The sequence below is a fragment of the Chiloscyllium plagiosum genome, unplaced genomic scaffold, assembly GCF_037043375.1.
Source record: "Chiloscyllium plagiosum isolate Xiang-an unplaced genomic scaffold, Cpla_swu_hap1 HiC_scaffold_3, whole genome shotgun sequence".
In the NCBI taxonomy this organism is placed as follows: Eukaryota; Metazoa; Chordata; class Chondrichthyes; order Orectolobiformes; family Hemiscylliidae; genus Chiloscyllium; species Chiloscyllium plagiosum.
The window spans coordinates 47,007,365-47,023,648 of NW_028270141.1; the positions used below are offsets into that span (position 1 = coordinate 47,007,365).

At 40.0% G+C, this 16,284-nt stretch overlaps 1 protein-coding gene across 20 annotated transcripts in view; it reads right to left on the reverse strand.

The window, feature by feature from the left end:
• The window catches only part of dst (dystonin), a 617,802-nt gene that overhangs the window by 83,243 nt on the left and 518,275 nt on the right, over nucleotides 1-16,284 (reverse strand). For all 20 annotated transcript variants that reach the window (XM_087979186.1, XM_087979173.1, XM_087979215.1 and 17 more), the window contains 4 exons: nucleotides 8,612-8,815; nucleotides 4,282-4,513; nucleotides 3,440-3,666; nucleotides 1,994-2,116 (listed from right to left, as the gene is read on the reverse strand). In XM_087979186.1, coding sequence (XP_087835312.1) covers nucleotides 1,994-2,116; nucleotides 3,440-3,666; nucleotides 4,282-4,513; nucleotides 8,612-8,815 — 786 coding nt within the window. The remainder of the gene's footprint in view (nucleotides 1-1,993; nucleotides 2,117-3,439; nucleotides 3,667-4,281; nucleotides 4,514-8,611; nucleotides 8,816-16,284) is intronic.

Below are 16,284 nucleotides of genomic sequence, written 5' to 3' on the forward strand. Positions count from 1 at the left end.
CATTAAAATGAGATCCCCTCGGGAGATTTGGCAGGTAGTAATTATAAAGAGACAGGGAGTATGGTCTGTGTCCTGGCCAATATTTATCTTCTATCTGGTCACCAGAACTTTATTATCTATGGAGACTTGCTATGCACAAATTGGCTTGTCATGTTTCCTCCATTCCAATAGTGACTGTTCTTCCAAACTACCTCATTTGTTGTAAAGCACTTTTGCTGGTCATGACAGATGATCTACAAAATGAAATAAAACCTCACAAATGTGTCATCAGAAATAGGTAAGCACTCCCACTCCCACCTGGCTAAACAAAAGGAAAATTCAGCACCTCAGACTATTTCCAGAAGAGAGCCAGAATCAAAAAACAGCCTGCCCTCTACAATAGGCTCATCATGGCCAATATCTTATTGGGAATAACAGGGAATCAAGAGTCTAGTAGAATGAGGGAAAGAAAACAAATTAATATGTTGCTGTTGCTGCTTGGCAGGAGATTGGTTGTTGTTGTATGCCACATTTGTCTGTTGTGCATCATCCTCATTAGAAGTAAAATAAGTTAGTACTGGATAAATTACTGGGATTTAGTGGTGACAAGTTCCCTGGACTTGATGAGCTGCTTCCTAAGTTTTTAAAGGAAGAAGTTGCAGAAATTGCAGATGTATTGACTTTGATCTTCCATAAATACTTATATTCTAGATCTGTTACAAAGGATTGGAATGCAGCAATCACAATCCTGCTGTTTAAGATAGAAGGAAGAAAACAAGGAATTACAGGAAAATTAGTCTAATATCAAACAGCAGGAGGCAAAATGCTAAAACTGATTATTAGGGACTTGGTAACAGGGAACCTGAAATTCATAATGGTCAAATATTCCACAAACAGACTGAACACATGACTGCAAATGGATGTTGGGACTATGCGGGGGTCCTGATGTCCAGACTGATGTGGGAATTGACTGGGATGTTTAAACTTCTAAGGAGTTGATATCTTGCTGTTAACACTCCACAAGTGTCTCAGATTCTGAACTAGAGTCAGAAGCTTGAGATAGTTCTAAAGTATGTACCTGAATGGTCACCCAGGTTAGACAGATGAAAAAAAAGTGTAACGTGTTGCTAACTCTGCAATTGATTCACCCATCCTCAAAATACAATCAGACTACATCTTGCCCAGAACCAACTAGCCCTTCACATCTGACTCAAGTACCCACTCATCTACTTATACTCCTCCGCATTCACCCTACTTACCCACCAGCATTAATATTGGTTCTTTAAACTTAAAATTTGGCAGCTAGTCTTGCAAAAAGGGCTCTCCTCACTTCACCACATTTCCTGGCTTGAGGGGATTGTCCAATGAGGAGAGATGGAGTAGATGAGCCCTATATTTCCTGGAGTTTAAAAAAGCAGGGATAATCTAACTGAAGCATAAAATTCAACAGAAGCTCAGCAAAGTCTGGGAATTCCAGAACACAGGGTCATCATCATCTCAGAATAAAGATTGGGCACTTTGATCAGGGATAAGGAGAAATGTCTCCACTAAAAAGTTGTGAATGTTTGGACTTCTCAGACAGCTGTGGATGCTCAGTCATTGTGTATATTCAAGGAGGTTCACAGATTTTTATTTTGTGCACTAAAATGAAGAGATAAAGGATAGGATAGTAAAGTAGCCATAATCTTGTTGAGTTGTGGAGCAGGCTTTAATGGCCAAATGGTCTGTTCCTGCCCTAATTTCAAATGGGAATTTCTAATTTCTAACGACTGTGAATTCCAAGTTGAGTGATGCTTTCATTCATCATTATTAAAAAAAAGTGGCTGCTCAATATTTCTCCATGTGAATGAACACAATCTCAACAGACCAATTAACTTGCTGACAATGAGCCTTCACTCATCACATAGAATGTGAAGTTGCTCTTCATAATGCATCACAAAACATCTTAAGCATCCTCTTTCTGAGCTGGCTGGTTTCAATAGAAAATGGTTCTCCCAGACACATGCATGCACACCTCGTCTATATTTTTCTTCACCACGGGTTTATCGGGCTCTCCACAGGCTGCAGTCAACTCGGCTCCAAGGTTCTGAACTATCTCCAGTTCCTCCTGTAGCCCATCAACTTCTTCTTTGATTGTCTAGAAAAGAAAAATTAAATCAAATAAAATGTAAGAATCTACAGAAATGAGAACAATCTTACAAAGTAAGCAGTGCTCCCTCTAAGTTTAAAATTACTCTTCCCAAGGTGCTCTACATTCTCAAAAACTTTTCTCCTACACTTCAAGAGAAACATTTTTCCAATCCCCTCTTAGATTACGGTTCCACAGCTGTCAGTAACCTTGAGGTCCCCTGCCCAGGTGTCAATACACATATATACAGAAATGGATTAGTTGTGGAACTTAACTATTCATTAATGTGTCCTTGCAGAGTCCTCTTTCTCAAGTGTTGGGTATCTTCACACGATTAAAAATCAATTTAAATCTTTCAGGCTTAGTGTGATTCCAGGGGAATTTGAATGCACATTAAGATTATGATAATTGAGAAAGAAACAGAATTCTAACATTGCCCAACAGGGGAGTAAACCCTATCAATTCAATAATGTGAATCAATCAGATTGTCAGGCAGACTTTGGACTTGGTTGGAAAAACAGACGAGTGTTACAGCAAGTGGGAGTCCCAATGACGACTCTTGCATCCACGCAAACTCCTCTCTTCCAAATCTACCATCGCCATTTTTAGCACATAGAGAGCTACAGTCCAAGAATAAAATGATATTTCACCCCACTACCTTCAATACCAAGTTTCTACTTCTTCAGATCAGTGCACAAAGGCATATCTTTGACAATCAACTGCCGAAGTATGCCACAGTATGATTTGTTTTAATTTAACTATAACTACAGCAAGAAGGCATCTACCTGAGCTTGACCAGGGATTGAACTCATACTACTGGCATTAATCTGATTCACATACTCACTGTCTAGCCAACTGAACTAATTGGCTCCCCCATTATGAAATCACATATTAGAACACAGGCCCTTCAGCCCGTATTTTAAAATATTATAAAAATATAAAACAATTCCCTCAAGAAAGAATGGTATACACATTTACAGCTTACACAGTCACTTTAGGATGTAGGTTTGCTCGCTGAGCTGTAGGTTTGATATCCAGATGTTTCATTACCTGGCTAGGTAACATCATCAGTGGTGACCTCCAAGTGAAGCGAAGCTGTTGTCTCCTGCTTTCTATTTATATGCTACCTAGCCAGGTAATGAAACGTCTGGATATCAAACCTACAGCTCAGCGAGCAAATTTACACCCTAAACCTCAACCTGAGCTACAAACCTTCACAAACCTTGCAATTACATAGTCACTATTTACGCATAGAACACCTAGGATATTTTCCCAATGGATGGTGCAAGAATCTACCGGAACAAAGGCCATCAATACAGCAGGTTTCCTAACCTCCAGAGCCTCTTGCTGTTCTTTAACAACTGATGGGTCTATCCCGGGTTCCTCCAGTTCTCGGATTAAGTCCTGGGTGTCTTTAATGGTGACAATCAGAGCAGAATGATCGCACCAGAATTTTTCAGCCAGGTCCATCACATCGAGCAGCTTTGCTTCCCGTTCCTCTGCCCGCGCTTTGATGTCAGCCCAGTAGAAAACCATCTTGTCCAATTGGTCTTGAACAGCTGAAAGTACAAAAGTCTCATCAGAAAGAAGTTGCCCATTAGGCTTATGGGTGAGAAAGCATGGTTGAATGGTCATGTCATTGGATGGGTAGTTCAAAAGTCTGGACTAATAATTTACAAAATCCAATCTACAGAACCGCTATTGGTAAATTTGAATTAATTTTTAATAAACCTGGAAGTAAATATGTCATCAATAAACATGACCATGTTGTGAAAATCTGACTAGTTCACACAATGTCCTTGAGGCAGGAAGCAGGCTTTTATTCCCCAGCCTGGCCTGCATGTGGCTGCAGTCGCTCTCCAGTGTTAACTGTCCTCTGAAATAGTCTCGCAGATCCCTCAGCTTTATTAAGTATTGGGAGACAGACAATAACTGCTGACCCTGCTAGGGTTCCCCAGAATCTCGGAATTACTTAAAAACGCTGGTTAGAAATGCTGGAGTTTTAATAATGGACAGTGTTCTGTTGGCCTTTGATTTGAGATTTCCATTTTAAAATAGATTTAGTCATAAACTGATAAGCATAATTAGTCACCATACCTTACTAGCCAGTATTTAATGCATCCATTCAATGAATTATAAACAGACAAAAATCAAAGCGGTGATATCAAAACTACCTTTTGCACAGAAATCTTTGTCAGCTCCTTCAGAACGTCCAATCAGATCATCGCCTCGCTGCTTAAGGGTTTCAAATGCTGGTTGCAACTTCTCGAGTTCCATGGTCACATTCTTGTTTTCGCTGATCTGCTCTCGGATTTTCTCCACCTCAGCAGAGATGGAAGGTGGTTGCTGCAATCTGATGGCAATGCGCTCCAGGGCTTCGAGCATGGGGCTGATCTTGTCATGGAACTACAAGAAGGTGGGAATATTAGGGTCATTAATAGCACTCATCAGAGTATAGAGCCTGGAGTACAAAGAGATGTGTGGCCACGTGCAGTCTCTCCTCACCAACTTCTTATCGATAGAGGTACATTCTCTTCAACACGTCTTGTCTTAATTTTTGCAATGTCTTTTATCAACTTCTAAAGCTCCATATATGGAGAACCCACTGCATTCCCTTTCTCTGTTTGTCAGATAATTTTATGAAAGCACAATAACCTTCGATAAGCTTATGCTGACTGGGTCTGGATTAACCCTAGTCTTCTGAAGAAATTATTAAATCTATCCCTATCACAGACTCTTTTGCCCACCATTTTCCTAGGTTCCTTGTCCTAAGAATGAACTAGGGCACTTAGGAGCATGGAACACGGAGACTGTACTCTGGAATAGTGCCGGCCTCAATCATTAAGGGGTTTAAGGACATTTCAATGGGTCCCATTCTGGACACTGTAGCTACCTAATGACCATGATATTTGCTTATTTGTAGCAGCTGAGGAAGTGCTCCATGTTACTCAGTGGCAATCCACATTACTTTAATATCATACCCAAGTGGACATCCCACAGAGTACAGAGAAGGATACAGCACAGAAGGAGGCTATTCATGACCTCATGTTTGTGCTGGCTCTGGGACAGAGCTGTCCCATCAGTACTAGTTCTATGCTCTTTTTCAAATAGCCTTGCAGTTTTTCTCTCCAAATCAGTAGCTATTGGCACAGATTCCCTGGTTAACATGTGAGCCCTGGGACTGAGTGGTAGCTCCTACTGAATTTTCAGAGGTTGGCACAACCAGCCCAATATAGCCTTCTGCCAATTAACACCCAATATACCTTTTCAGCAAAGGATTAGTGAGAAGCAAGCTTGTGAAAGTAAATTCAACATATCCAGTTACTTAAGGGGGTTACATTGGAAAAAATGCACCATAATAAATTACGAGTCAGAGAAGTAGCTGTAAGAGTGTGAGGGAGGGAAACAGACGGATGGGGCAGGGGGAAAAGAGGGAAGACAGGGCAAAGGTGAAGAGAGACAAATGGGGTTAGGGAGGATGAGAAGAGAGACACATTGGGTAAGGGCAGAGGAAGAGAAACAGACAGGATAAGGGGGGTGGAGAGAGACAGATGGGAGGGCAGAGTCAGCTGGGGTGAGGAACCGGGAAATAGAGACAAATGGGGCGAGGGGAGGACAGAGACAGAACGGTTGGTGGAGGAGTTGGGGGGGGGGGGGGGGGGGGGGGGAGAGAGACAGACAGAAAAGAAGAAACACAGAGAGAATGACAAGAAGAGGAAAGGCAAAGAGAAAAAAAATAAAAATCAGGAAAAGGCTGGGCTGGGGACATAAGTGGACAAACAAAGTGCAGGATTACAACCCAAGTTTCATCACTTGCATCATAAATGAAGAAAAGTTTATCAGTAACCTAAGAAACATTAGAACTAATGCCTTATGACTCACAACTAGGAAAAACAGAATTCCAAATTAAGAAAACCTTTGGTGTTCAGGCATTTAGCATAGCAAGTTCCAGAAACATCTCTCCTTAGGGAGAAATTAAGATAGCTGGAAAGTGTAGAAGCGATTCACACTGGTATGTAAGCTACAATGCACATGAGCATTTTCCACTGGTTATCCAATACTTTTCACCACAGTCAGACAGACAAGCAGCTTCAAATGTTAAACTTATCAGTTAGTAGATTAGAAGAAGGTAAGTCAGAAAGCTCTTTTTCAAACTGTGGCATTTTTAACGGATGCATAAATCATTTTGATAGCTAATGATCAATGTGAACCACTAATTACAATGTAATTATTTTTAAATAAAACAATTAAATAAATTACAAGTAACAATATTAAAACCAATAAAGGCACGGGAGGAAGCACACACACGATAACAAATGTTTAAGCTCACCTCCAAAACCTTGATGATCATTTTACGCCACAACACAATGTTTGGGAAAGTTAAAAGTTTTATTGATGATATGGAAGCAGAAAGGTGACAGATGAAATGAGAGACAAAAAGAAAATAAAAGTTAATTTCAGAAATTTATAGTTTAAAAAAAATGGAAGATAACTAAATGAAAAGTATGAATGGGTAAATGGGTAAGTTGCTGGAGATGATTCTGAGAGACGGGATTTACATGCATTTGGAGAAACAAGGACTGATTAGGGATAGTCTGCATGGTTTTGTGCATGGGAAATAGTGATTACAAACTTGATTGAGTTTTTTGAGGATGTAACCAAACAGACAGATGAAGGCAGAGTGGTAGACAATGTCTACAAGGGCTTTGGTAAAGCCTTTGACAAGGTTCCACATGGTAGTCTAAAGTTAGATCACATGGTATTCAAGGTGATCTTGCCAACTGAATACAAAATTGGCTTGATGGTAGGAGACAGAGGGTGGTGGTGAAGGGTTGTTTTTCTGATTGGAGGCTTGTGACCAGTGGTGTTCCACAGGGATCGGAACTGAGCCCACTTTTGTTTGTCATTTATATGAACAATTTGGGTGAGAATTTAGGATAAATGGTTAGTAAAGTTTGCAGATGACACCAAAATTGGGGCATAGTGGACAGTGAAGAAAGTTATCTAAAATTACAAAATCATCTTCATCAATTGGGTGAATAGGCTGAGGAGTGGCAGATAGAGTTTAACTTCGATAGATCACAGAATCCCTACAGTGTGGAAACAGGCTGGAATTGAACCCAGGTCCCTGGTGTTGTGAGGCAGCAGTGCTAACCACTGAGCCACCGTGCTGCCAACGGATAAATGCAAGGTATTGCATTTTGGTAAAACAAACAAGGGCAGGACTTATACAATTAAGGGTATGGCCCAGGGTAGTGCTGTAGAACAAAGAGAAGGTGAAGATACATAATTCTCTGAAGTTTGCATTGCAGGTAGACAGGGTGGTTAAGAAGGGGTTTAGTATGCTTGCCTTCATTCCTCAGGTCACTGAGTATAGGAGTTGGGACATTATGTTGAGGATTGTGCAGGATGTTGGTTAGGTCTAATCTGAAGTAGTGTTTGCAGTTCTGTTTGCCCTGCTACAAGAAGGATATTATTAAATTGGAAAAGGTTAAAAATCAATTTACCAGAATGTTACTGGGAATGGACGGGTGTCCTTACAGACGTTTATAATATCACGACGGGCATAGATAAGGTGAGTAGCAATGGTCTAGTGGGCAGCACAGTGGATCAGCAGTTAGCACTGCTGTCCCACAGTACCAGGGAGCTGGCTTCAATTCCAGCCTCGGGTGACTGTCTGTGTGGAGTTTGCAAATTGTCCCTGTGTCTGCATGGGTCTCGTCTGGGTGTTCTGGTTTCCTCCCACAGTCCAAAGATGTGCAGGTAAGGTGAACTGGCCATGCTAAATTGCCCACAGTGTCCATGGATGTGCAGATTAGGTGCATTAGTCCAGAGAAATGTAAAGCAATAGGATAGGGGAATGAGTCTAGGTGGGATACTCTTCAGAGGGTCAGTGTGAACTTGTTGGGCCAAATGGCCTGTTTCCACACTGTAGGGATTCTATGATTCTATTCCCAAGGGGCGTGGTTGGAGTTGGGGCTCAAAACCGGGGACATATTTTTCAGGTGAGAGAAGAACTTAGAAAGAACATGTGGGGCAATGTTTTACACAGAGTGGTTCATGTGTAGAATGATATGCCAGAGGAAATGGTGGATGCAAGTTAAATTACAACATTTAAAAGACGTTTGGATAAGTACATGAATAGGAAAGGTTTGGAGAGGTATGGCCCAAACGCAGGCAAATGGGACGAGTTTAATTTAGGAATGTGGTCGGCATGGGCAAGTTGGACCGAAGGGTCTGTTTCTATGCTCTATGACTCTTGGTCTCTCTGAATGACATTAACTACTTAAAACACACTGGGCAAGAGGGTCATAGGTAACAGAACAGATTGCATCAACACTTGCAGTGGATTTCATGTCATGTGGTATCACAAACTCCTTTTCGAACAGTTCGATTTTATAGATACCAATTTAAGTTCTACCACTTTCCAGTTTAGTTTAACAGAAAGCTGTCATGTGGAAAATAATAGCAACCAGGTCAGTTTAATGGTTATGCAGTTCATACCTGAGTGGATTGAGAAATGGCTTCGTCCAGTGAGGTGGCTCTTCGTTTAACGTCCTCTTTGATCTTACTGTAAAGTGCGTCAGCTGCTGTGTACTTCTGCTGAATGCCCAAACCTTCCCGAGGGCTTAACTCCAGTAATTGAGGTCCAGTTTTATTCATCTTATCTATGTGAGGCTTGTGTTCCGCTATCAGCTCCCGCAGTTGCTGAAATAGAATAAAGCATCTGTCAATATTTAAAGCAAGCACATTCCCATTAAAGTTGCCTTATCCTGTTAGGAGTACTTGTCACAATTTCAAATATGTAGTGAGTGGATAACAGTACCTTTCCATGTACAGATGGAAGAATATACTGGACTTTAATATTTACAATGACAGAATAACATGTCATATAAGACAAGAGATCTGTTTTGTTGGGAAATTGGAAGCACAGTGGAAGTATTTTGCACACATTATGTTTCCAAAGTTCGGTTATGTCCTTTACATCTATATTACCTGCACCAAACTAATTAAGGTATAGTGCATAACCTGGCGAAAATGAGGATTGCAGATGCTGGAGATCAGAGTCAAGGTTAGAGTGGTGCTGGAAAAGCACAGCAGGTCAGGCAGCATCTGAGGAGCAGGAAATGTCAACTTTCCTGCTCCTCGGATGCTGCCTGACCTGCCGTGCTTTTCCAGCACCACTCTAATAGTGCATAACCAGGCCGTTCAGCCTAACTGGACTCTGTGCTCCACATAAGCTCCTCCCTATTCTCTTCAAGCTACCCGGTCAACACATCCTTCTCTTTTCTCCTTCACATGCTTATCCAAACATCCCCTTTAATATATCCAAGGTGCACCAATTTCTTGTGGGAGTGAGTTCCACATTTTACAGCACTCTTGGGTAAACAAGCTGCTTTTGAATTTCCTACTGGATCTATTCTTGATTATCATATATTAATGAACACATATTCCAGTATCCCTCACAACTGGAATTATCTTAAAACCATAAGGATACGCAAAATAGGAGCAGAAGTAGACCATAAGCCTCCTTCAGACTATGATTTGGAGATGCCGGTGTTGGACTGGAGTGTACAAAGTTAAAAATCACACAACACCAGGTTATAGTCCAACAGGTTTAATTGGAGGCACACTAGCTTTCGGAGCACTGCTCCTTCATCAAGTGGTTGTGGAGGGCACAATTGTAAGGCTATAAATTCTGTGCCTTTATTTATAGCCGTAGCTGTATCTCAATTTAAATTGGACTTTGCCACAAATCCACATCTCCTTTGATTTTTCTGAATGCGAATATCCCTACTTAATAAGGGAGTATCCACATCCCGTTGAGATATGGAATTCCAAAAACTGATAACACTCTGAGTGAAGGTACTGTTCCTCATCTCAGTCCTAAGTGAGAAGATTTGTAGCTCAGATTGATGATGAGTATGTACGTTAGCTCACTGAGCTTGATCTATCCTCTCCAACTAGGGGAAACAGAATCACTGTGTCGATTAAGCACTAACCTCACCGCTTATCCGTCATGGGGGTAAATCTCATCTTCACTAGTGCTGTGATGATAGCGTGCAGTGAATTGGAAATCAATTTTTTATTGTGTTCAATCACTTTTTTCACTGAAGTTCACAATATGGTAGTTGAAACTGTTTTTGTGGACCACATCCTCGTTTGGATTTAAAAGTGCTGCCTAAATTTTTCAAGTTAGTGGAAAATAAAAATGCATGGAAAATCAGTGTTTGCCTAATGATTGTTTCACTCTCTGCATATTTCCAAGAGATCAATCTTGTTCCTCTGAAGACCAAAGAGTGTAAGTCCATTCCACCCTATCTCTTGATATCTACCCTATCATAGGTAACCCCTTAATTTTCTCCTAACAAGTAAAATAAAACAAGCTTTTCTGATGGTTATAATCACTCAGTTCTAATACCATTACTGTGAATTTGATGTGTACCTAACTATGAAGTTCAATGTGGACGATTCTTTCATATCTAGATACCCCATCTCTGATTAAATAATGGGGATCACTTAACAATGTAAAAATATTTCTATCAAAAATGAAAAAGAAATATTGCTCAGTTTACAAGAAGCTTGCTGTAAACTCAAGTTCTAATTAACCTACTTTCTACACAAATGTTTAACAATTGATTGCCTGGACCAATAATAGACACTTAACTACTGTCAAACAAAAAACTTAAAAACTGCACAGATTAAGTACCCTCAAAAGAATCTCAAATCTTCACTTCCAACATCTTAATGACCACAAAAAGTTGCTTTCTTACAGTACCTTTCATGACCAACAGATGTCCATAAGCATTTTATAGTGTATGAACTACCTCATAAGTGTTGTCGTGTGGGAACATCACCCAATCTGTACTCACAAAAGTTCCACAATAACAAGGTGATATTAACCAGATGATCATGATTTTGGTGATTTTGAAGGAATACATATTGTGCAGGACACCAGAGTGAGCTCCCTAGATTTTTAAAAAATATTATAGGGTCATTTACATCCATCTAAGAAGGCAATGTACAGAACTCTGTTAACAATCCCAAATAAGTATTAAATTTAGATTTGTGCTTAAGCCCTTGAATGGGATGTGAACCACCAACCTTGTGACCCTAAAGGCAAGTGTGTTACCAACTGCACAACAGCTGACTCCAACCAGCAGATAAATGATTTTAATTTCACATCTGTGTGTCAGTTTCAATTACACTATGATGGAAAAATTCATTGAAAATCAAGTTTAATAAGAGAAGCAGCAGGAAAACAGTGAAAGGAACATAGGGCAGTGGCACAGGTTGCTTTTCCAACAAGCTGATGTAGACATGTGTTCTTAGACTCTCTGATTCGTTAGCAGCAAGAGTTATGAAAAACAGCTGATTTCTTGAACTTGCGTTGAAATTAAAAAGGGATGTGTTCAGTCTGGGAGCTGACTAACAAATTGGGAAACAAAAAAAGAAGGGTATGAGGAATGGGAAAAGGACAAGTGACCTGAAGAGGTCTTCGGTTTTGTGTGCCACTACAACCACTAATTCTAATTTCCTCAACACGGTAGATAGCTTTTTTTTATGCATGCGCATAAAACTGGAACACAAACTCTTCTGTAAAAACACGATGCCACAATTCCAAAAGTCAAATCATAAAAGCAGCATTTAGAAAGAGGAATTTGGCACATCATTATCATTCAATTTGTGCATTCAAGCATTTTGATGATCAAACTAATTCCACATATGCGACTTTGATGACCTCTGAACTCACTGGTGTAAATGTTCTAGGGAGCCAATGAAAACAATCATAGCCTGGCAGTGATCCACTTTATGAGCCATTTTAAATTTAAAAAAAGAAATTAAAATAAACAAGCCCTTTGAAGATGACATCATGGGTGAAGGTTCTACTTTTGGTCTAAAATCTGAAATAGTCTGTAACTCGCACTGAAAGAAGAGTTATCTAATTAAGCTGAATAGGAGAAAAGTAGTATTTGTGAAGAAAAGAAAATGTATTCATTGATACACAAATCATTCACCTGCTTCAGAAGATATGACTGTCCATAAACTGATTCTTCCAAGAAAATGTACATTATCAACTTATATCAACTTGGTTAATTTGTTCCATAAAGAACAGTTGCATCAGAACATGTATATAATACACCATGATTTCAGCAAGAGGGTGTGTGCAATACATTCACTTGAGGACCACACAAGTAATTGGAGCTTTTGCAATCTGTTTTTGGGGGCTTCTCCAAATTATTTTTCTCATGTTCAAGTAACCCAGGTCCCAAAGGCCAAACCACCATCTTCCATGAACTGGTGAGACACTGGGCCAAAGGAAAAGAGTTAAATACAGAAAGCTGTCACCTTTGTTTCTTTGGATTTAAATTTGTTTTATGTGCAGATATGAGAGTCAGAAAAAAGACACTTCTTCAAAAGCAAGTAACCACTTGTTTTCCATCACTTACACTTATTCATAATGGTATAAAAATCTTAGCCACGGACTGCTATTGGCACATCCCAGTCAAAACCATAACAAACTAAAATGTCCATTCATATACCGACAGAAAGGTGAACTACTTTCTTGTTTTTGAGAAGCATTTTACTGAAACAATAAACAGTAAGCTTCAAAGACACCATGGGCTGGAGGGATGAGGACAACTGTTGTCTTCACTCCAACTATCTTAATTTGTCAATATTTAATAGTAATGTACATCAATTGTGGCTGGCAGCTGAGCGAGCTCAGTGAATGTTAACAATGCAAGAGGGAAATCACCACAATGCCAGGTCTGGATTCTTTCTGATGTACCAAAGATCAACAGATCTGCAGCCAATTTTGCAGCAGGCAGTTGTCAAGGTCATTGGACAACAGGATCATTTTTAGTAAACTCGCTTTGAAGCTAAGAAGGGCAGTTTATAAAACAGAGTCATAGACTGAAATCAAAAATACCTCCTCTAAATTAAACTCTGGTGAATCCTAGACATCATCCTTTTACATAGATGTCAAGGCATGAGACGGAGTGAAGAGGAAATCTGAAATGGGGCTGCAGAAATTTCACACACTGGTGATGCAGCAATTATTGTCCTTAGAGAAAAGGTTAAGGGATGATTTAATAAATGCATTCAAAATTGAGGGGATCAGATGGCATGAATTGGGATAAACTGTTGTCATTAGCGGGAGGTTCAATGAATAGTGGTCAAATTTATTGAGACTGGCAAAAGAACCTCGGTGAGAGTTTGGGATGAGGAGAGCTATTTTAACACAGAATGGTTAAGATCCAGAGTGCACTGCCTGAAAAGAAGATCACTTGTTACTTTCAAAAAAAGAAACTGGACAAATCCTTGAAAAAGGAGGAAACAAAAATCGCCTGGCATTGGGAGGAAAGTGGGATAGTTGGGTTGACTAGATAGCTCTTTCAAAGTGCTGGTAAAAGCATGCTTGCATGAATTGCCTTCTTCCGTGCTATATGGCCATTGGTAAATTGTTCACAGCTTTTGATGGATTCCAGATAGAAAGATCTCTTGACAGTTGTGGAAAGTAGTTCACTGCTCGTCACAGAGGCTGCAAATTTTACAGCAATGAAGAAAGGGAGTTACTTTAAAACAAGGACAATTAAGACGAGAGTTGGGAAAGGATAAAGAGAAAATGAGTCAGCTTTTTCTTCGTGCTTAAGAAGTACATTTAATGGTAACTGGAGTTTCTGCTGGAGCTCTCACACACTTTTCCACAGCCCTCTTTAAAAAATGTAAGATTTTAAATGCACTGTTGCCGTTGTCAATTTTAATGTCGGCCTATCCAGCTCTGAACACTATCATCAAGTTGTGATGAACAGCACATGTAACATGACAACTCAAACGGTTCCTTCACCCTAACTATCTGCAGCTTTAGGAAATAAACATCGTCATATCGATCAGAACACATCAGCAGAAATTACACAAAGTGCTCAGCAACTGTAGTGAACCCCACACAAAAAGAACAAGTTCTCTGACTCTCAAACATTCTGAAGAAACTTGGATTTCACTGGAGATGAGGAAAGAATATTTGCCAATATGGAAAATAAATGTTATCACCTAAAAAGGCAAAGCCCCTGAACAGCTTGGAAGCCACAAGATGGGGCAATGAAAAGTGTGCTTATTTTGTTTTTGGAAAATAGCTCATTTTATTAAATATAAACACTTCATAAAATGTTATGAAATTTTAATGCCAACACCTGTTGTATGAGCCAGACTAATGTCAGTCCAAGCTCATGCAGGGATAGGCAACGTAAATTAATTAAAGATTCTAACAGGCTATATTCATATTAGATTACTAGTAACATGTTCTCCTTCAGAAAGAGGATCAACACATAACGATTTGACAGATATAGAGTTCATTAATTTGGAGGTAGTAGCAGGATGTTTAGAAAATCATGTTTCAATTGGGCAAAGTCATCACCATTTTGTGAAATCATGATTGACAAACTTATTAGAGTTAGTTAAGGCTGTAACAAGCAAGGTGAATGAAGAGGACCTTAACTGTATACTGTATTTGGATTTCCAAAAAGCATCCGATAAGGCATCATGTATAGATAACTCATGGTGTTTGGGACAATATGAATAGAGGATTGGCAGACTAACAGGAGGCAGAAAGTCAGGATAAATGGGGAATTTTCAGATTGGCAAACTCTAGGGCTTATGCCCGAAACATCGATTCTCCTGTTCCCTGGATGCTGCCTGACCTGCTGCGCTTTTCCAGCAACACATTTCCAGCTCTGATCTCCAGCATCTGCAGACCTCACTTTCTCCTCAAACTCTAATGAGTGCAATGTCACAAGGACTTCATCTATTTATGAACAGATATTAATTTGGGTGATGGGCCCAACTATATTACAACCAAATGTGTTGGTACCAAAACAGACAGGAAAGTAAATTGTTAGAAAGTGAAAGTGACAAAGATCAACATAAAGTGAATGGATAAAAAAATGGCAGCTGCAGTATAATGTGGGAAAACATGAGTTCTTCTACTTTGGTTGAAAGGATAGAAAAGTTGACTATTATGTAAATACAGACAGACTGCAGAATGTGCCATGACAAAGGTTCGTGCACAGGTACAGCACATAATTATGAAATCAAATGGAATGTTGGCCTTTACGGCAAGGGATGGAATTTAAAATTCAGAAAGTCTTGCTACAACTGTATTGGGCATTGGTGAGATTATCCCTATAGTATTGGGTAAAGACTTTGTCTCCTTATTTAATGAAGAATGTACTTACACTGGAAACTGAGAAGATTCACTATGATTCTTGAGATAAAGGGGTTATCTTCTGAGGAAAGGCTGAGTAGGTACCAATACTCAGTGGCACAGTGGTTAGCAGTGCTGCCTCTCAGCATTAAGGAGCCAGGTTTGATTCCAGCCTCAGGTATTTGTCTGTATGGAGTTTGCACACTCTCCCATGATTGTGTGGATTTCTGCCCAATGCTCTGGTTTCCTCTCGCGGTCCAAAGATGTGCAGATTAGGTCAATTCGCATGTTGCATTGCCTTATAGTGTGCAGGATTAGCCATGGTAAATGTGGGTCGGGGTGGGATGCTCCTCGGAAGGTCCATGTAGTCTTGATGGGCAGAATGACCTTTCTGCACTGTTGGGATTCTACATTCCTCGGAATCGAAAGGAATAAGAGGTGATTTTATTGAAAAATGTTAAGGGGCGTGACAGGGTGAATGCTGAAAGGATATTTCCTATCATGGTGGAAGCTAGAACCATGTGTCAAAGTTTAAAACAAAGAAGAGACTCCTATTAAGAGAAAGGCTAGAAGAAATTTCAGGGTCACTGAGCTTTGGAATTCTCTTCCCCAAAAAGCAACACCTGGATCACTGAGTCAGACTGATTTTCGATTAAAAACAGGGCCAAGAGTTAGGGTTGAGGCCGGTGGAGTGAACAGATACAGGAAATTAATATTACAGTTACACTAAACATGATTTTATTGAATGGCAAAGCAGATTTGACAGGACATACTGCCTGCTCTGGCTTCTCATGACCTTATGGTACAGTGGTAGTGTCCCTCTCTCTTAGCCAAGAGGCCATGGTTCAAATTACACCTCCTCCAGAGGTGGTCATAACATCCCTGAATGAACGGATTAGAAAATTCTATTTGCTTCTATTTGCCACAGTGTGGTGTCCTCTATTTGTACCAATCAGAGATGGGGAGGGCAAAG